At 55.3% G+C, this 20,840-nt stretch overlaps 2 protein-coding genes across 5 annotated transcripts; one reads left to right on the forward strand and one right to left on the reverse strand.

Annotated features, from left to right (window-relative positions):
* The first annotated feature begins 2,093 nt into the window (after positions 1–2,093).
* TENT5B (terminal nucleotidyltransferase 5B) lies at positions 2,094–9,590 on the forward strand. The gene is made up of 2 exons (XM_027519338.1): positions 2,094–2,558; positions 7,694–9,590. Exons 1-2 carry the CDS (start codon positions 2,295–2,297, stop codon positions 8,720–8,722), a joined length of 1,293 nt encoding a protein of 430 aa, XP_027375139.1. The 5' UTR covers positions 2,094–2,294; the 3' UTR covers positions 8,723–9,590.
* A 3,665-nt stretch (positions 9,591–13,255) lies between these two features.
* On the reverse strand, positions 13,256–20,503 carry TRNP1 (TMF1-regulated nuclear protein 1). Of its 4 annotated transcripts, none has more exons than XM_027519351.1 (3): positions 18,992–20,503; positions 14,067–14,217; positions 13,256–13,981 (listed from the first exon to the last, which is right to left on the reverse strand). In XM_027519351.1, the coding sequence occupies exon 1, from the start codon at positions 20,173–20,175 to the stop codon at positions 19,165–19,167; it is 1,011 nt and encodes a 336-aa protein (XP_027375152.1). In that variant the 5' UTR covers positions 20,176–20,503; the 3' UTR covers positions 13,256–13,981; positions 14,067–14,217; positions 18,992–19,164. The 4 variants fall into 4 exon arrangements, with proteins under 4 accessions (XP_027375152.1, XP_027375145.1, XP_027375165.1 ...); XM_027519364.1 differs by lacking the exons at positions 13,256–13,981; positions 14,067–14,217 and adding exons at positions 14,224–18,258; positions 18,348–18,508; XM_027519344.1 differs by lacking the exon at positions 14,067–14,217.
* Between the last annotated feature and the right edge of the window lie 337 nt (positions 20,504–20,840).

A 20,840-nucleotide genomic window follows, 5' to 3' on the forward strand; every position in this document is an offset into this window, starting at 1 on the left:
CATCTCTAAGTTGAGGATAATGATGCCACATCTTGAGATGTATTTTTAGGAATTAGAGGTCATGTGTATAAATATTTGTGCATAGTAGGTTACCCAGTAAATGTTATTTTCCCTTCTTTTCCTCCCTCTGCTGGGACATGGAAGGGATAGGTCAAGGGTTTGGAAACTCTGGGTTCAGCTGAAGGATGTTTCTTACATATTTCTTATCTTTCAAGAGAAGGTAAAACAAAATAGCAAGCAACTGAGCTGAGGACAGTGCATGCATGAGACTTGCCCCAAGTCACAAAGCCAATGAGTGGAGCAAATAGCAGACCTGACCCCAGACAAGATGGAGAGAAGGGTCAAGGGCAGGATCTTGCTTGCGCAGGCCTCTAGATAGAGGAAACAGCTGCTCTAGTCTGAGTCAGGTTCCTGGGATCTAGTCCTAGGTCTGTCTGAGGTAATCTGGTGACCTTGGAATGTCGTTTACTATTTCTAGGTCTTGGTTTCTCTGTACATTGGACATATTGCTCTTGCCCAGCCTACCTTACAAAATAGGGGTGTTAGGAGAATTATATTTAATTAATTGTTAGAAAAATGATGTTTAATTTAAAAGAGAACACTGCAGGGACTTCCCTGGTGAACCAGTGGCTAAGATTCTGCACTCCCAATGCAGAAGGCCTGGGTTCAATCTCTGGTTGGGCAACTAGATCCTATATGCTGCAGTTAAAGATTCCACATGCCACAGCCAGATAAAGAAATATTTTTTAAAAAGAGAGAATATTGCAGAGATGAATCAGACTCAATTTCTAGAATTTTGCCACCAGCACCTATATTTAAAATAAGAAAAGATTAAACATAATAACAATAAGCCTCATCTCACTAGGCTCTGTAAAGTGGGAGAGAAAAACATGTAAATGTATTATTTCAATAGAACATATGAATATGGTTTGCCAACTATAAAAAACCAAACCAAAATTTAAAAAAATTTATTGAGCCCCTTCTCTGGAGTAGATGAGGAAACTGACTTAGAGAGATTTAGGGACTTGCCCAAGGGCACACAGGACCTGAGAAGCTAAGAGGCTGGCAGGAAGGACTTCCACCTGCTGCCCAGGAAGCTGCTGCCAGAAGACCAACACTCCAGTTCAGGCTTCCCTCCAACCTCCAGCCCTGTGAAGGCCCTGAGTCTGCTCAAGTGTAGTAGAAAGAGCAAGTGCTCGCAGACTCTCTAGTGCAGGTTCAACACCAGGGCCTGTCTCACTTGCTGTGTGACCTTGAGACAGTCAAGCCCCTTCTCTGAGCAGGTTTCCTCATCCCTAAACCAAAACATGGGGCTTCCCAGGTGGCTCAGAGGGTTAAGAATCCGCCTACAAATCAGGAGACCCGGGAGACATAGGTTTGATCCCTGGGTCGGGAAGATCCCCTGGCGGAGGGCATGGAAACCCACTCCATTGAATATCTTGCTTGGAGAGTCACATGTACAGAGGAGCCTGGACTACAGTCCATAGAGTCGCAAAGAGCCGCGCACGACTGAAGCGACTGAGCAGGCGCACAAACCAAAACATTAACGCTAGCCAGGTAGAGGTGTACACAGGAGAGTGCATTACAAAGTATCTACCTCAGTATACAAGTTTGTCACATTTTCTCAATTCTGGAAGATTGCCTGAGAGCAGGAGGAGCACTGCGTGAAGTTGAACAACTGGCGCAATCTCTCTGGGCTTCTGAAAATAGTGGATGACTAGGACCAGGCCCAGTGATTTCTAAATTCCTTTCAGTGCAAAAAAAAAAAAAAAAACTTAGTGGTCCAATTCCGCTACAAACTTCACAGGTCACTTCCTTCTCGTCTGCCCCTGGAGGGCGCAGTCCCTTTAAATCCAGGACTTGCCTTCCGCCGGAGCCAATCGCCGAGAACAGAAGTTCTTTAAGGACCAAAGGAGGGAATTAAGCAGGAGCAGGAGGGCGGGCAGGGGTGTGCCATCCAGCCAATCGGAATCCTCCTGGCGACCAGCGACTCACGTGCAAAGCTTTGCTGACCAATGGCAGGCGCGTCGAGAGGCGGGGCGGTTCCCGCCGGGTGACAGCTGCTCGGACCAATGGGCGTGTCGCCCGCGGCCTATAAGAGTCCGCTGGGCCCCAGGCGACAAGCTTTAGGGTCGGTTGGTCGTCGCCGTCGGAGGTGTGCCCTGGGTTTTCCTCGCCGTCGCTGCTGTCCGGTCCCTGCGTCCTCCGCCTTGGCCGGGGCCCAGCCGCTCTCCCTGCCCTCCTCCCCTTAATCGCCCCCCGGTTTCTGCCGTCGGGGCCCCGGGGCCGGGCTAATGATGCCGTCTGAGAGCGAAACGGAGAGCCGGGACCGGGCGGCTGCACAGGTGGGGACGGCTGCGGCCGCGGCGGTGGCTAAGGCCGCCCCGGCAGGCGGCGGCCCCGACCCAGAGGCCTCATCGGCCTCCCTCGGACAGCACCTGAGCGGGTTGAGCTGGCCGCAGGTGAAGCGGCTGGACGCGCTCCTGAGCGAGCCGATTCCCATTCACGGGCGCGGCAACTTCCCCACGCTGAGCGTGCAGCCCCGGCAGATCGTGCAGGTGAGAGGCACTGGGGGGTGGATAGGGGGTCTTCATCCTGAGGCTGTCGTGGCTGGGAGGCTCCCGGAGTCTGTTCCATTTGCTGGACAGCTAGGAAAACAAGCCTCGGGGAAGAACAAGGGCTGTAACAAAATCGCGCAACCTTGATAGGAGTCCACATCCTACTACCCCCGCATATCATAATCTTCTTTCCCCACTTGACTTTCCCGTCCCCCGCCCCTTCCGATGGCCCTCGGACCGTTCATCTAGGTCCTGGCTGGAGGGAGCGGGAAGTGGGGAAGGACCTGGTCTGGGAGGAAGAACACCCCGCCTGCAAGGACAGGAGATGCCCGGAAGCCCTGGGTGGGTAGCTTTGCACGCTTGAGCCGGAGATAGTTCTTTTCATCTCCAAATCGTCATCCCCAGGTCTCATGCTCAACCCTTTCCCTCTCTGGAGATTCTAGGAGCAGATTCTGTCTGTCCTCTGCTCCCACAGCCCATGGCTCAAGAGCCCCCTCCGGAAAGCTGAGAAATTCCAGCTAGGACTCCCTCTCAACTAGGGTTGTGTGGCAGGAAGAGATTAAGCATGAGGCACCTGATGCCTGTGTGCTGGGGGGGCGGCAACATCAGGTGTCCAGTTTAGCTGTTTCTTTCCTTTCCCAAGATTGAAATGAGGGTTGAGTCTCTGGCCCCAAGCCCCATCTCTCTCCTGAGGAGAAGAGAATTCTGGCAACTCCTTTCCTCTTCCACAGACTTCCTCTTCTTGCCCCTCAACAACCCTAAAATTGCTCTTTCACCTATATAGCCCAGGCACTGTCATGCTCTGAAATACCATAATATGGTAATTACTGTACCCATTTTATAGCTGGGGAAGCTGAGGCCCCAAGAGGGGCCGTGAGCTCCCTGAAATTTCCTAGAGGTGAAAAGCAAACCCAGAGAATCTTTGGTTTTCCCAGGAGCTGGTTACTACAAGTTCAAGGCTTTCCCATTTTTCCCCAAGACTTCCCAAGTTCCCAAGACTCAATTTGTAGGTCTTAGCAGTTACAAGAAACCAAAAAATCTAGCTGCAATTCCTGCATATTCCTGGCAGCAGATGGGGAAGTAGACATACAAGCCAGGTAAAGCAGACCACCCCCCATCCCTGGCTCTTCTGTCTTAGCTTCCACAGAGGGGGAGGGTTGCTTGTTGTGGGATTACCTCTCCCTCCCTCTCAAGGAATGGGAGGGGGTGGGGGCAGATTCCCTAGGGTTGAGTCATCAGTGGCCAGGCATTCCTGGGCTGCCCCGCTGTTATGGGGCAATTAGGAACCAGTTGAGGTTTTTCTCCTCCTTGACAGTCAGGTCAAATTTGGGGCCCCAAATGCTGTATCCCCAGGACTATTATCCCAGGGATGAGCCCAGTGTGGGAGTTCTCCTCTGCAGGGACATGGGGTGCCCTAAGGGGAGGTCCCTGCCCCTGTCAGTATGGTCCAAACTGCCTTTACTGGTATGTTCTCTGTGCCAAGCCCCGTTCAGGACACCAGGGGCACAGATGTGACTGAGACCCAGCCCCCTGGCATTCCAGCTACTCCCATCCAGGTGGGGAAGACTGCAGGTCAATAGGAGCTGACTCTACAATATGATAATAGTACAGTGTCTCCTAGACTAGGGTCAGAAATACACAGAACAGGGAACTGCTGGCTGTGGGGGGGAAGAGGACAGTGGCGACTTAGAGAGTTGGATTGGAAGGTTGGACATCTAGTTTCAGGGCCTGGACCATTGTCAGTTCCCTTTGCTGGGCCTGTGTATGCAAAGTTGCTTCAGTAAAGTCCAACTCTGTGGAACCCTATAGATTGTAGCCCACCAGGCTCCTCTGTCCATGGGATTCTCCAAGCAAGAATACTGGAGTGGGTTGCCATGCCCTCTTCCTGGGGAATCTTCCCAACCCAGGGGTCAAACCTGCATCTCTTACATCTCTTGAATTGGCAGGTGGGTTCTTCACCAGTAGTGTCCCCTGGGAAGCCCAGTGTCCCTATTTGTTCAATGGGGATGGGTTGAACTGCTCCCCATTGCCCCTTCTGCTTCCAGAATCCAAAGGGTCCTTTATGGGGCCTGTACAAATGCCTCCACAGGGAAGAAAGTCCATCTTCTGGCAGGAATTTGTAGCTGGCAGCTTCACAAGCTATTGGGATTTGTGTGTGTATGTGTATGTGGGGGCGGGGGTGCAGGGGGTACTGTTTGTGTGTATGTGGTGGGAGATGCTGGTTTGTTGACTTTGGGCTTCTCACATGTGCTGAGTTGTCCCATGGTTCAAGAATTGGAAACTTTCTCCCTCTCTGCCCTCCACAAGCTTTGCCTACAGCAGTAATCTGGGCATTTAGAGATACAATTCCTGCTTATACCTGGGCTAGAGGAACCTACTCTCCTGTAGGAGGCCCCCACCCCTACCCCACCCCCGAAAACAGTTCTGGGAGAACTGACTCTACTTAAGTTCAGCCACTTATAGACTGTGTGACCCTAAACAAGTCCTCTGCCCTCTCTGGGTTCAGAGGATTGAATTAGTCTCTGATCTCTCCAGCTACAGCCAAAGGGCCTGCATTAGGTGGCTCCAGACTCAAGTTTTGTAAGCCTGCTGGCTGACAGCACCTATGGTCTCCCTGCAGGTCTCAGCAGCAATCTGGGAGCAGAATGGTTTGGGGGAGGGCCTTGGCACAAGAGCAAGGAGGGTGCAGCCATTGCCCCGTCCACGGCTGGAAAGTCTGATTCAGGAGGCTCCAAGCTGCCCTGCAGTCCTTGGGTGTGGCGGTATCTGGGGACTGCCTGCCAAGTTGGCTGTAGTCACACCTGGGAACCAGACAACAGCCGCTGGCTGGCTGACACAGCCAACCCCATGGCCTGACGCAGGAGTTTTAACAAGGGTACTCCTACCTACTCACCAGGCCAGATGCCATGCCCTGGGGTGGGCATCAGCCTGGGAGCAGGAGCTGGCACTGAGTGAGGCTCAGTCAGCTCTAATGGGACTTGGGGAGGGGGCTGGTCAATGCTGCAGCTCTGCCAGAGTCCTTGGGACAAAGGTCTTTGGTCCAGTCCTCCCCTTGGCCTACTTGGGCACAGCTGCCAGCGTGCGGGAAAGTAGTCCCACAGGCTGGCCCCTTACCTCTAGCCTCCCCTATCTGCCTGGCCAAGGCTTCCCCCAGCCCCACCTTCCTGCTCCCAAGCTACTCTGGCCCTGGGCTTCAGTGACTGGAGGGTTGCTCTCACTTTGAAACTCTGAAATGGAGAGCAGATTAGAGCCCTAGTTTCTGGTCTCTGCTCCTTCCAAACCCTGGATTGGTAATGCAGTAGAAAGCACATAGGATTGGAAGTGAGCCATACCTGAATCTGAAGGCACCTCTGGGTGATGGCAACCCACTCCAGCATTCTTGCCTGAAAATCCCAAGGACAGAGGTGCCTGACAGGTTACAGCCTATGAAGTCACAAGAGTCAGACACGACTTAGTGACTAAACCACCCCTGGGTGATCCTGTGTAGGTAATTTACTCCTCAGTTTCCCCATCTATAAGTTGGAGATGTTAAAAATCTAATCCCTCATAGGTTCTGGTGAGAAGGCCCAATGCCTGGCCCCCCAGGTTCCTGATGGCCACAATAATACCTTCCCCTAGTCAGGGTCCTCCTCCAGGAAGCTTCTTGGAGGGAGCCGCCCGCCTCAGATTGCCCCACTGCAGCTTGCCTCCTCAGCACTTAGGTGCATTCTTTGCAGTAATTCCCTGGGAGGCCAGCAGAGCAGCCGGCCTGGAGCTGACTTGGCAGCAAGGCGGGGTTGCAGAATCCTCAGGGTAGGAATGTTGCCTGGTCACTTTCGGTGTGTGAAGCTGGGCTGCTGAGAAAACAGTGTCGGAGCCCAGCTCCTCTCTTCTCCCCTCCCTGGTGCTAGGCCCAGGGAGATGCTTCTGCTAGAGGAACAGATTTGAGATGACACAAGTTTCCCTGTCATGTTCCTGTGTCCGCGGATGGGGTCTGCTACATTCTTCCCACTTTGCTCGCTTCTCTGGTGGCTCAGACGGTAAAGCATCTGCCTGCAATGTGGAAGACCGGGGTTCGATCCCTGGGTTGGGAAGATCCCCTGGAGAAGGAAATGGCAACCCACTCCAGTACCCTTGCCTGGGAAAATCCCACAGACAGAGGAGCCTGGTAGGTTCCTGGTAGGTCCATGGGGTTGCAAAGAGTCGGACATGACTGAGCGACCTCACTTTCCTTTCCTACTTGGCTCAGAAGGCTTCCTGAGATTTTGACCCACCACCTGCCCAAGAGCAGAAAGAGTCTGGGTTTTAACTTCCAGCCCTGCCATTTCTGAATGGCCTCTCCTCTGAACCTTAAGTGTTTTACTACTAGAAGCCTCAGTTTCTTCATCTGTAAAAATGAGTCTAATATTTGCTTCCCTGGGTCCTTGTAAAGATAAACGAGTGTGTCATAGTCAAAAGAGCGTGCATGGACTTGAGAATTCAACTGACCTGGGTTCTGGTCTCAGCCTGACTACTCTATGACTTTGGACACGACTTTCCTGTGCCTCAGGTCCCCCACCTGTAAATTGGGAAAATAATACATAAAAATTGGGATTATTATGAGGGTAAAGGTAGTAATGCATGTGAACTGCCAATTACATTCCTATTTGAGCAGTTTGCATCAGGCCTGGCACAAAACTGCTTTACTTGCAGTTTTAGAGAGGTAGAATAGCATAGTGGTTGAGACATGAACTCTTGAGTTTAATTCCCAGCTCTGCATTCACCGGCTGTGTGACTTTGGGCAAGTTACTTGGCCCCTCTGTGCTTCCAGTTCCCCATCTGTAGAGTGGGAGTAAGAGTACCTTCCTCATAGAGTTACTGTAAGAACTGTGTGAGTTTATATCCTAATTATAAAGTGCCTAGATCAAGACCTGGCATTTAGTAAATTCCATGCACCTATGTTATCATTATTGCTGTTCTGAGTCATTCCTCTGAAGGGGCCACTCTCCAGATGAGGAAATACAGGTTTAGAGAATGAAATGACTTTCCAAAGGCAAACCAGCTGGTAAGTGGTCAACAGTGGTTGATGTCACTGTGATTATTGCGTGTAAACCCAGAGCGGACCCCCCCTGGAAGCCAGGTCACTGACAATTCTTCCTCCCGCCGGCCCCCTGCAGGTCGTCCGCAGCAGCCTGGAGGAGCAGGGGCTGCGGGTGCACGGCGTGCGGCTGCACGGCTCGGCCGCCAGCCACGTGCTGCACCCCGAGAGCGGCCTGGGCTACAAGGACCTGGATCTGGTGTTCCGCGTGGACCTGCGCAGCGAGGCGTCCTTCCAGTTGACCAAGGAAGTGGTGCTGGCCTGCCTGCTGGACTTTCTGCCGGCCGGCGTGAGCCGGGCCAAGATCACGCCGCTGACCCTCAAGGAGGCTTACGTGCAGAAGCTGGTGAAAGTGTGCACTGACACGGACCGCTGGAGCCTCATCTCGCTGTCCAACAAGAGCGGCAAGAACGTGGAGCTCAAGTTCGTGGACTCAGTCAGGCGCCAGTTCGAGTTCAGTGTCGACTCGTTCCAGATCCTCCTGGACTCCCTGCTGCTCTTCAGCCAGTGCTCGCCCACGCCCATGTCAGAGGCCTTCCACCCGTCGGTGACCGGCGAGAGCCTGTACGGGGACTTCGCCGAGGCCCTGGACCACCTGCGGCACCGCGTCATCGCCACGCGCAGCCCCGAAGAGATCCGCGGGGGCGGCCTCCTCAAGTACTGCCACCTGCTGGTGCGCGGCTTCCGGCCGCGGCCCAGCACCGACGTGGGCGCCCTGCAGCGCTACATGTGTTCCCGCTTCTTCATCGACTTCCCCGACCTGGTGGAGCAGCGGCGCACGCTGGAGCGCTACCTCGAGGCCCACTTCAGCGGGGCCGACGCGGCGCGCCGCTATGCCTGCCTGGTGACGCTGCACCGGGTGGTCAATGAGAGCACCGTGTGCCTCATGAACCACGAGCGCCGCCAGACGCTGGACCTCATCACCGCGCTGGCGCTCCAGGCGCTGGCCGAGCAGGGCCCGGCGGCCGCCGCCGCCCTGGCCTGGCGCTGCCCCGCGATCCCCGACGGGTTGGTGCCCGCCACCACCGTCAGCTACTACGTGACCCCCGTGCAGCCTCTGCTGGCCCGGGCCCACGCCTCCTATCCCACCTGGCTGCCCTGTAACTGACTCGGCCCCTGGCCGGTAAGGACTCGGCCGCCCCGGATGGACTGGGTCTTCCAGGAGGGCGGGGAGGACCGGGCCAGAGACAGGCAGCCGGGCCTAGGGGGCCCAGCACTGCTGCAGAGTCAGGCCTCCGACTGAACAAACCAGATTTCTCCCCGAAGGGAGGGCCCCAGAGGACTGAAGGCCAAACTGGGGTTCTCGGTAAATGGACTTTTTGGTTATTTGCGCCACCCTTTTGGAGCAGCATAATTGTGGGGTGCCAGGGTAATTCGTCTTGAGGGTCAACTGCCTTTAGGAGGAGACAAAGAATGTTTGGGATGGTAGCCTCAAGGCCCATCATCTCAGGCTGATTTCTGTGGCCTAGAAAGGGTCTTTCTGGCTCGGGCCAGCCCTCAGTGACACCAGCAGCCTTCAAGGGCCTGCAGCCCATGCAATGGCTAAAATATTTTTATGTTATGGGAATCACTCACTTTGAGTCGGACTGAACCACTAACTAGGAGGAGGGAAACTGAGGCAGATGCCTAGGTTTGGAGAGGGATAGGTTTAGCTCAGCCCCCTAACACCCCTACCCCGAGCTGTCTAGGTGCGCCGTGGCCAGGAACCAAGCAGCCTGGGGTGGAACAGAAGCCATGCCCCTGTCGGGGTGCTTCTCCCTTCCCCCACGTGGTGAGGAGCCCTCCTGCCTGGGAGCTTGTTCTCTAGAAGGTGCTGGGTCCAATGTAGCCACAGTCAAGTGATCCCACCCTCCTGGCCTGGTTACAGGGTCCTCACGAGGGAAAGGAGAGGTATGCCCCACCTCCCTTCCCATCCCTCTGGATTTGTAACTATTTTGCACTTTTAACACCTGCCAATAAAGATTGTCCACACTGAGCTTAGCACCATGCTTTCTCCTGGGAGAAGGATCTTCCATGGCTGTGGGGTCTGTGGCTGCCTCTCGCCCAGCCTGAGTCTGGCTTGTATTGTGGGAGGGGACTTTGGGGGACGGGGTCTGAGTCCTGGCCGGTGGTTAGGGAATGCCCCTCCTTCCCCCAGCTTGGCAGTTGTGCTACAAGCCTCTGTCTACACATGTGATTTGCCCCTGCACATCATTTCAGCAAATCTCTTGCTAAAAAGGAGATGTTTCAGTGTTTCCTACCTAGAGTCCTGATGACCCTGGAACTGGCTCATACTCCAATGCTCAGGGCTGCTTGACTCCATCTCTGCTCAACCTTCCCCAACTCCCCCCCCCAACCCCCCCGCCCCAGGAAGCAGGTGAACAAGCAGGGGGAGTCTGGACTGGAGACCCTCCCTCTAGATGTGGCAGCTGGGACTAGGTTGGGGGGGGCCTTCTGGCACCTCCAAAGCCAGAGCCCAGGTTTGGCCTCCCCACTGGGAGTTGTTGTTCAGTCGCTAAGTCATGTCCGACTCTTTGCAACCTCATTGCAGCATGCCAGGCTTCCCAGTCCTCCACTATCTCCCAGAGTTTGCTCAAACTCATGTCTGCTGAGTCAATGATGCCATCCCACCATCTCATCCTCTGTCGTCCCCTTCTCCTTCTGCCCTCAATCTTTCCCATAATCAGGGTCTTTCCCAATAGGTCAGCTCTTGGCATCAAGTAGCCAAAAGACTGTAGCTTCAGCATCAGTCCTTCCAATGAATATTCAGGGCTGATTTCCTTTAGGATTGACTGGTTTGATCTCCTTGCTGTCTCCTCCCTCTCGCATCCCTGAGTGCTGGTGGGGGGATGCCTTGCTCTAAGCAAGTCCCCTAGAGGGGCAAGGACTCTCATTTCCAAACCCAGCTGGGACCATGCCTGGCTGCCTGGGAGTGCCAGCCGCCAGCCACAAGCTCTTAGGGAGGTGTTCCCTCAGGGCATCAGCCAGTCACAGGCCTGGACGCTGCCTACTGTTTACCCAGCCTCTTTGATCCAGGGAGTGCAATGTCCTTAACATATTCAGGCTCATTAGTGGCCTCTGAAGTGCTGGCTTTTATGGTTCCAGTCAGAGTGGAGAAAACAAGGCTGCGGAGGAGGCCCCAGGCCACCTGGTTGAGTCCAGCCATCTCACCTGCTCGGTGCGTCCCTGCTGGGCTCAGAATGGCTAGAAGGATGAGTGGAAAGTCTGTCTGCTTGGTGACTAAAAGCAGCCTCCCACCCTACCCTGGCTGTGCCCACTCAACTAGGGTCCTAGGATGGGGGGCACTAAGTTTGTCCCAGCTCCTGCTTTGGGGTGTGAGGGTGAAGCTCACAGTGTAAGCACAGAGGCCTAGCTTCTTGGAGTGGGGAGTGGGATTCACCTGCCTGTGCTTGTTTCAGAGGGGAGGAGCCAGAAATCCATGGCACACGCGTGTGTGCACTGGATTCAGCCCACGTGCGCTGGCTACCCCTTCAGGGGGTGGAAACACAACAGTAAACAAAGACCAACATCCCTACCCTTGTGAAAATCACACTCGAATGGGAAAGAGAAAATAAACTAAATTATATAGTCTTAGAAGGTCAGCGACGCCTAAGAATATACGTAGCTGGGTAAGGGATTGGAAGTGCTGAGGTGTGCAACTTTAAAAAGGGTGTGCCTCCTTGAAAGGGCAACAATCTGATTGAACAAAGACAATGGGGAGCAAACCATGCGGATGTCTGGGGAAAGAGCCTTCCGGGTGGAGGGGACTCATCACATGCTCCTGGCAGGTGTGTCTGGGGAAGGGCACGTGTGCCTGAGGCTGCCCGGCTCACCCTGCACAGGTCTGTGTGCTGCCCAAGAGAAGTGGAAGACGGGAGTTTCCTGCTAACAGCTACCACTTCTGGAGAGCTCTCCCCCAGACTGGGCGCCAGGCTGAGGTCTCCCCAATCACAGCATCCCAATGCACCCCGGCAACAACTCCACGAGAGAAGGACAAGTATTTCCATTTTACAGACAAGAAAACTGACGCCAGAGAGGCTTGTGGGCCATTGCTGTTAACTCCTGCACCATCCTGCCCTTACACTCTGGTTTCACCTGGTTGGGCATGACAGTATGTCTCCTATACATACATGTGACATGGCACATTTGGCATGTGACAGATAAAAAAGCTTGCATTACTGTGACTTGGCCATTTTACAACGATGGCAGAGTGTAGCAGTTGTGCCCACCTGTACATTTTCTTGATGGAACTGTGACACCTGATACGGCTTGTGGTGGCAGTGTCAGAGGCCTATATGACAGCGGGCGTGCCTGTTGGGTGTGTTTGGAGGAGGTGTAGTGTTTCCGGGTGTGAGAGAAACACGGACTCAGTGGCTGGCATTGTTCTCTGATGGACAATCCCTGTAGCCATCTAAGATGCCAGGACAGGAAAGAATCAAGAACTAGGAGCCAGAAAGGGGGAAGACTGAGGGAGGAAAAGACCCATACCCCTTCTCCTCTCCAAGCAACAGTCCATTTCCCCCCAAGACCTGCAGTGGGTAGGAGAGCCCCAGAGCGGGAACTGCCTTGTTGCGAAATTTGGGGATTGAAAGATAGGCCCCCAGGAAGCTGCTGGACGTGTTGGCCCTTCCAGTCCCACTCTCTGCCCTCCTTCATGCTCTGTGATCCTGGGAGGCTGACCTCTATGAACTGTGCATCAATGGCTCCCTTGTTCCCTGCCTCTCTGTTGGGTTCAGCCAATGAGAGTCCCCAGCAGGAGGTACCAGAGGGAGGAGGAGAATGGGGTGTTTATTTCCCTGCTCCCTTCCCAACTTCCCTTCTCGGTGGTTGCCTACATCGCTCAACCAGAGGCCACTGCTCCTGTCAGGGTCCCTCTCCACACAGTTGCACTCTCCAATTCCCAAAGCCCTTGCCTCCCCTCTCCCCTCTTTACCCCTTCAGGCCCAGGAGTCGTGAAGGCTTCTCTCTGTTGCTAGCCCTACAGATAGCTGTGGTACCTTGTTAGTTTCTTAAGCCCAGCCCACAGCTTTGGAAATAGTCTCTTTAAAAAAAATTTTTTTTAATTTTTTAAAAATTTATTTATTTGGCTGATCTGGGTCTTAGTTGCAGCTCCCAGGACCTTCGATCTTCATTGCAGCAGGATCTTTAGTTCCCAACTCTTAGTTGCAGCATGTGGGATCTAGTTCCCCCACCAGGGATAGAACCTGGGTCCCCGGCATTGGGTACTCAGAGTCTTAGCCACAGGACCACCAGGGAAGTCCAAGAAATAGTCCCTTTTTAAATCTCTCCCCAGTTTGAGTGTGCCCTGTCTCTGCTGGGACCCCGCCTGACAGGGGCACCCATCCACCAGCACGGTCACACGCAGTTCCCCACGGATCACCATGCTGCCATGTCATCACACTCACATCCCTTTGTCCCATGAGGGCATCCCATCCCCGAGCTTCCGCATCACATCCTTCATTCAGGAAGCTTCCTGGAGAGGTTCAGCTTGGAGCCAAGTCAAGGGAGCAGTCAGTCTGCAAATCCATCAACAGGCCCAGACTGCCAAACGAAACTAAACGGCAACTGCTCAAAGAACTGCCAACTTAAAGAGCCCTGCCAGACACGCGAAAAGGCAAGGTGGTGCAGGCACTCACAGAGTAGACCTCAAGACCACACGGGCTGATCTCACATCACTGAGGTTTATTCTTCCTGAATGCACACAACAGGCAACTGACTCCATATGCATTCCTTTTGTGGAATTCTACAAGTTCTGGGTGAGGTGTGAGTCCATCTGGCCCCCTTCCGTCTACCATCAAGATATTTGAATCAAGTGCTCCCTTTTTTCATTTAAAACTTAATATTTTTATGTGGTCAACCCCTCTTCCCGAGAAAGAGGTGTCTCCCCTGGGAGCCAGCAGCCCATTATCTTTCTGAGGGGCCGCAGGCAGGCACCCACACAGGACAAGGATGGTGGGCAAAGAAAACTGAGGGACTGTTCAGAGCAACATTTTCCCTCAAACAGCCCTCCTGCCACTGTTTGACTGAGCAGCAACGGCACCTACCAAAATGGGGACCCCAGCTGCGCTGAGACTTGTTTTTTAAAGAGAAATCCTTTTCTCAGTGGAAAGGTTTGCTGCTCTGTTAATCTGATTGCATCTCAAAGGACTTGTAACATCCCCAGTTGTACCATGTAAGCCAGAGTCAAATGCGGGAACATATAAATTCCTAGTAGAGGCAACTTCCCTAGAACCCAGCCCCTTGCCACTGTCAAGTGAGGGGCTCCTTTGAGGTGAGGAGGGTGCTCCGCTTGTGCAGGGCTGATTAGAGAAGTCTTCCTGAAGGAGGTGAAAGGAGCAGAATCCAGAAGTCAGATCCTGAGTTGAGGCTCGGGAGGAGCTGGGAGGAGCTGGAAAGAATAATTTCAAGAGCTTTCATTACCTCTCTCTCTCTCACACAGCCACCCAGCCCCACCCAAACCCTTCAGCATTTACCTCCTTAAGAGAGGCCATTGTGGAGAGAAGGCGCAAGGGCAATATTTTGGAAAAGGGCTCCACTGGCTCCCGCCCTGGAAGGGGTGGGGGCTCCTGGGGTGAGCTCCCTTGGGCCTCTGTCCTTGGCTGGGATCCCCACTGGTCTGAGCAGCTGGAATGGAATGTTCCTGGGATAAAACGCCTGCCCCTCCTCCACATCTCCCCTTATGGAGTTCCTCGGGGAAGGCACTGGGGGGAGAAGGGGGACTGTTCTGGGATGCCTGATATGGCGATGCTCTGGACAAGCAAAGGCCCACACTACCCAGGGGCTCTGTCCTGGCAGCCTCTCCTAGGCCAGGTAGGCTGGCTCCACTGAGCATTTACAGACCTTCTCTGTGTGCTAGTGACCTCTCACTTAATACTTGGAAATCATCTCCTTCCTAACTCCCCATAAAACACACACACACAAGAAACGGGCTCAGAGAAGGGAAGTCATTTGCCCAAGTTCTCCCAGCTGAGAAGCTGAGCTCCAGGCTAGGACTAAATCCCACGTCTTTCTTGTTCTAAGTATCAGGACACTTTCTGCCCCACCAGGGAGCCAGTCAGCCTCCTCCTCTACCATCCCAGGCTCTGCACTCTCCAATCATGCCAGCCCAGGTGCACAGAGGAGGAGGAAGCCCTCCAAGGCAAACCCAGGCCCTAAGCATCCCTGACCTGCCCTTGCTGACTCAGCCTGACTCATACCCCAGAGCACAACCAAGCTAGGCAGCCAGCCTTTGGAGGGTGTGGCCAGACCTTGGAGGGGTGGCACCTTTTTTGCCACCAATGTCTGATCACATCCCTCCTCAGAACCAAGGACTAGGGTTTCCTGTACCCAGACTCAAAGAGCAAGTGCTCAGAAACCCATGTGGAGCCCTCAATATCTTGAAAAACAGAAAGCCACATAGCCTAATGTTGAAGGTGTCCCCCACTTAGGTGTTCCATGTGATTGGGCCAGTCACTCACTCTCCCTGACCCTCAGTTTCCTCATCTGTGGAAATGGGAATAACTCCTACTTTGTTGGCAGAGTAGCTGGGAGGATTGAAACAGCTAATGGGTGTAAAGCGCTTAGCACAGTACTTGGCATAGATGTGGTGGTTAATATATTATTCCACAACAAAGGATTCCCTTCCCCTATCACTCCTAGCCAGGGTGCGGTCAAGATCTAATGCAGAAATAAATAGGCTGGGGATGTCCCAGCTTTCCCAAATACCTCCTCCCAAGCTGAATGTAAAGGCGGGAGGAGATAAAAGTTCTCCTCCTTCAGTTCGGAGAAGACTGGGACCCCAAGTTTTTCTGGAGGGACCTGGCTGTCAGGGTAAGGGAGCCTTCTAGAGACTACCCACTGCAGGCTTGGAGCACCTTAGCTGCGAATTGTCGCTTCAACCTAATCTCTGGGAAGCCACCTTGATCCCCAGGTGGCGGCGGCAGAGATGGAGTGTTCTGATCAATTATCAGTCTAACACATCTGGGAGGAGTAAAGTACTCTGGGCTTTTACTCAGACGGTACCGCCAACAGGTGCAACCTCTCTCTCCAGGAAAGTCCCTCCTGATGGACCTGCCCTCTGAGGTCAGAGGCCCGCCCTTTCTCTAAGTGACCGCCAGTACTCTCACGTTCTTGCCAGACCCTTAAAGATCAACGCCTGAGATGCCGGGGCAATAGGAGTAGGGGCTGGCTGGGTGCAGAGATATGGACAGAGGGAACCTGCTCCAGGCCACACCCCCACGCTCAGGGAAGCAGCCCACACTGCCCTCTGGTGGCGCCGCCCGGGGGCGCCACACTTGCCCAGGGCCAGCCAAGAGAGCGACAGGACTCATCCAGAGGGGCTGCTGCTGCTGCTGCTAAGTCGATTCAGTCGTGTCGGACTCTGTGAGACCCCATAGACGGCAGTCCACCAGGCTCCCCTGTCCCTGGGATTCTCCAGGCAAGAATACTGGAGTGGGATGCCATTTCCTTCTCCAATGCATGAAAGTGAAAAGTGAAACTGAAGTCGCTCAGTCGTGTCCGACCCTCAGCGACCCCATGGACTGCAGCAGCAGAGAGGGGCAGGTTCCCCTAAATCCCTAAACTGGTCTTCCCGCCCCTCCCTTCGCCTTGCTGACATCCCAGCTTCACTAGTGGCCATCAGTGTCCTCGGTGCACAGATCCCTCAGGATCGCCTGTCCTTAGTCCAGTCCCCAGGGCTAGATGGCTGGGCCATCTAGAAAGTGTTTAGGAAGTCATGGGGCGGGGTGGGGGCTACAATATATAACCAGGGGCCAGAGTTAGTTGTGGGGCTTCCCTGGTGGCTCAGCTGGTAAAGAATCTGCCTGCAATGTGGGAAACCTGGGTTCTATCCCTGGGTTGGGAAGATCCCCTGGAAAACGGAATGGCTATCCACTCTAGTATTCTGGCCTAGAGAATTCCATGGACTGTGTAGTCACGGGATCACAAAGAGTCAGACACAACTGAGAGATTTTCACTCACTTCATAGTCAGTTGTGAAGGCCTGAAGACAGCCCTCCTCCAACAACGCCAGGGCAGGCTGTCTAGAGGAGGGCTGGGAGACACAAGCGCTTGAAAGCAGAGACCTTCTGATCCAGTGCTGCTTCTTGAGCGCCCTTGAGCGCCTGGACTGAGCAGAGATCAATGTTTGCTGATTGCGGAGAAAACGGAACCTTCTAGAAGGATCCTGGGTGGGCCAGGCAAGGGTGGGAAGATGACTTGTATTGTATTTGTTGGCTGAGGAGTAGTGGACAGAGCACTGAACCAAGAGCTGGGGTTTAAGTCAGTGAGCACTGTGAGCCCTGGCTGAGGCCCTTAATGAGAAGCTTGGGACATCTGGAAGTGCAGGGAGGGGACAGAGCTGCCTGTGAGCCTGGGACCAATCTCCATTCCTACATATACCACTTACTCCAGCAAGAGCTATCTCTAATTCCCTATTCGCCCTACTCCCCTCTTCCAAACCAAGGCAAAGCTGATTACCAATAAATCCCAGAGAAAGGCAAAATTGTGGTGTCACAGAGCACTTTAAACCATTAGCTAAAAGCTTCTCTGAACCAAGAGTCCCTCCCATGCAAACAGTCCTGGCTACAGCCCAGCACTGCAGCCTGAAGCACCTCACTGTCACCTCCAGGGAGTCCTTGTCCTCTCTCTCTAGACCCAAAGTGACCCAAGTGGCTTTGGAAGGTCCTTTCCCTCGGGAGACCAGAGGATGCCAGGGCTCCTCACTGCTCTCTCAGTCCCCAAGCTCTCAGAGTCTCTGAGACCTCCTCCTGGACTTCCCCTCCCCAGCTAAGAATGGGTTCAGGAAGGCCTGGCTGTGAGCTGAGAAACCAGGAAAAAAAGTTTGGTACCTGGGAAGAGGAAGAGCTAGCTGGAGAAGGGATAGGTGAGGGCCCCCGGGGCTCTGGCTTTCAGAGCAGTGCGCCTGACCCCAAGGACTCTAGGATGAAACCAGATTCCCGTGACTCTTAGCTGCCTCGTTCTATCCCCTTCTTCCCTGCAAGCTCTGACATGAGGAGCGATAGCTATGTTCAGAGAGGGACTGAGGAAACCAGCCCATATCGGGGATGGAGTTGTTCTAGGTCAAGGGTCCCCAATCTCTGGGATCTAATGACTGATGATCTGCTGTGGAGCTGCCATAATAATAGTAGAAATAAAGTGTACAATACATGTGATACGCTTAAATCATCCCCAAACCATCCCCCCACCCACCCATCCAGCCCCAGTCAGTAGAAAAATTGTCTTCCCAGAAACTGATCCCTAGAACTAAAAATGTTGGAGACTGCTATTCCAGGTCACACGGCAGACAAGGGGACACCAGTTCTACCTAGCCCCTGCCCCTGGCCAGCAGAGATACGGCAAGAAGGACACACATACGCCCTGGGACCTAGATCTGTCCCTAGCTGGCAGGTGACCTTGCCACTCCGTAAAATAAGGACTTCAGATCAGCTCCTGGGCGCCAGCAGCAAAAGCAGTGCCTGTTTCTAGGTGTGACATAAAAGAATAAGACATTCTTCCATGATTTATGGGAGAAGACAGACCTCTGCCCTGTGTTAACCTCCCAACAAACCTTCCAGGAGGTGAAGATACCTAGTTCACAGACCAACAAGTGAGACTGCAGTCAGCTCAGCTGGTGGGCAGCAAAGCATCAGCCAGGCCATTCACGGCTGAGTGGAGCAGGGGAGCGGGCCTGAAGGGCATGTGGAAGGAAAGTGGATCTCATTTCAGGTCTGGCCCTTTAAGGCCCCACTTTCTAGAATCTAGAAGCCGATGACATACCTGCTCCCCTGGGGCCCGTTACAGGATGTCACCTGGCTCCATCCCTGGCAGAGCCATCTTAGCGACAGGTTGGGAGCTCCTAGGAGAACCTGCAAACCTTCAGGCAGTCACCAAACACCCCTGGTCGTCTGAGTCAGCTCTCAGCGAAGCTGCATGAGGGCCTGAGGAAAGACCCGTCCCCCAGAAGTGGAAGGGCCTAAGCATAGTATGATGGGAGCAAATCCTTAACCTCTCTGCGATTCCATCTCCCCAAATGGGAAATAGGGCCTTAGGAGACAACTCAAAGCAACATCGCTGTGCCAGCTGCCACCCCATCCTGGGGTGTCATTATTCTGCCCTGAGAAAGGCGTGCCACAGTCGCAGCCCCAAGGGACCCAGGAAAGGCAACGCTGGAGGAGGTGAGAGTAGGGTTGTTTCAACCAGTAAAAGTTTGCTGGCAAACCCGTCCTGGCATCTGAGCGGCCTCAATCTGTCCAACTCTATAATGGGGACTTAGTGCCACTACCTCATTCCCCAGGAGTTCTGGGAGAGGCGGCAGCAGAAAATGGACAGCTTTATTTAACGACCCAGCGAACTCCAGAAGCTCTAGGGAAGGGAGGCCTCCCCGCCCCGCCCCTCGGATGCGCCAGCCGCTAAGACCGCACCTCGGTTTCTCCTTCTTTACTGGGCCCCCGGCCCCCCGACTGTCTCTTCCTGTGGTCGGCCAATCTGTCCATCCGCGTCGGTGACGTCGTTCTACCCAGCCGGTGTCCGCAGTCCATCGGTCGCCACCCAGGCGGTGGTCTCTCGGGGTGGCCAGGGGTCCCGGCGCCGGAGGTCAGCGCTGGGGTGAGGCGGGGCCGCGGGGCGGGCTCCGGCGGAAGGGCGACTCCGGCTCGGGGCCGTGGCCCCGCCGCAGGCGCCCGGCGCCCCAGGGCACGCAGCCGCCCAGACCCAGCGCCGAGGCGAGCAGCGCGGGCGGGCGGGCGCGGCGGACGCGGCGCGAGCCCTTCTTGAGGCGCGGCCCGTGCGCCGCCAAGTAGAGCTCGGCCTGCGCCACGCCGCCGCCCAGGCGGCCCAGGCTCTCGGCGCGGTGCGCCAGGCGCAGCTCGGCCGCCAGGAAGACGCGGTGCAGCTGCAGCACGCGGCTCTCCAGCTCTGACACCAGGCGCCGGCGGCCCTCCACCTCCAGCAGTCGCCGCCGCGCTTCGGCCAGCTCCAGCGCGCGGACGCCCGCAGCCGCCGCCGCCGCACCCGAGCCGCCGCCCGCGCCCCCTGCCGGCCCGGGGCCCCCCGCGCCCCCGCTAGCGCCCTGGCGCCAGCGCTGCAGCTCTAGCCCCTCAGCGGAGCCCGCCGACTCCTGGGCCGCTCCGGGCTGCGATGAGGCTTGAGCCCGGGTCGGGGTCAAGGTCGGACTTGGGGATGGGGGCTGAGGGCACGACAGGGGCTCCCGGGGCGGCGGCGGCGGCGGGGATCCCGGTTCCGCCGACCCTTCCTGGGCCCCCGGGCCGCAGGCGCTGATGCGGCAGCCCGGCATCCCCCGCCCCCAACCCCCGGCGGCCCTCAGCTGTAGGTCCGTGGGTCTGGCCGGCTGTTCCCCCCACGCGGGGGAGGATGGACGCAGCAAATCAAGGTGAGATGCAGCCGCAGCCCCCACACTGGCGCTGGGAGAGCCACGCGCGCGTCTTATAGAGCAGGGGGCGGAGCGAAGGGCAGCATAGCCAATCAGAGACGTGCATGCCCTGAACCCGCTTCCCATGCCCCGCCCCGTCAGGACACTGCCCGAACCCTTCTGGTCCCCTGGTCCTTCGACCCACCGGCATCCAGTGCCCATCCACCTCCTCCACATTTGGGGTGAAAAAGGGGCCGCATCGTTTCCGGTCTGACCCCTGAGTCATAAGCTTTGGTAGCTGGGGCTTAGAAATCACGGACCCCGGGCCACACCTGCGGAAGGGTTTTGCCTGAAGCCACACTATGTGACAGTTGAAAGCTTCAAATAGAACTCAGGAGGCTTGTTTCCTGGCACAGTACCGAACGCTGCCGCGCCGCTGAATCGGCTCTACCTGGCCTCCCGGGCCGGAAACTTCACCAGGACACCCTTCTCCAATCTCCCGGCGGCCATGGAGAAATTAAGGCAGAGGGGCAACTGGCCCCTCCTGGTGGGGATCTGGCAGGACTGACTACTCACCAGGCAGGCCCTGCACTTGCAGAGCAAACCTCAGCACTTGCTGGTGCGCTTGGCGCAGCTTTCGCAAACCTTAGTGCCCGCCCGCCCCCTTCCCCCCAGAGGAGCCCACCTTTAGTGGGCAAAATTCTTTTCAAGCCCGTCTGTTCCTGTCTGCTCCTCCCGGTAGGTGTCCCCACACTTTTCACAGAGAGGAGGAAACAGGCCCAGAAGGTGTAGTGGAGCCTTGCCCGTGGTCCATGGTTCATTCTGGACCAGTGAATGGGACCAGCTCATGCCCTTGGGAAGCTCAGATAACCTGGGCTCACTGTCACTGAGGGGACTTTGCT

The sequence above is a fragment of the Bos indicus x Bos taurus genome, chromosome 2, assembly GCF_003369695.1.
Source record: "Bos indicus x Bos taurus breed Angus x Brahman F1 hybrid chromosome 2, Bos_hybrid_MaternalHap_v2.0, whole genome shotgun sequence".
NCBI lineage: Eukaryota > Metazoa > Chordata > Mammalia > Artiodactyla > Bovidae > Bos > Bos indicus x Bos taurus.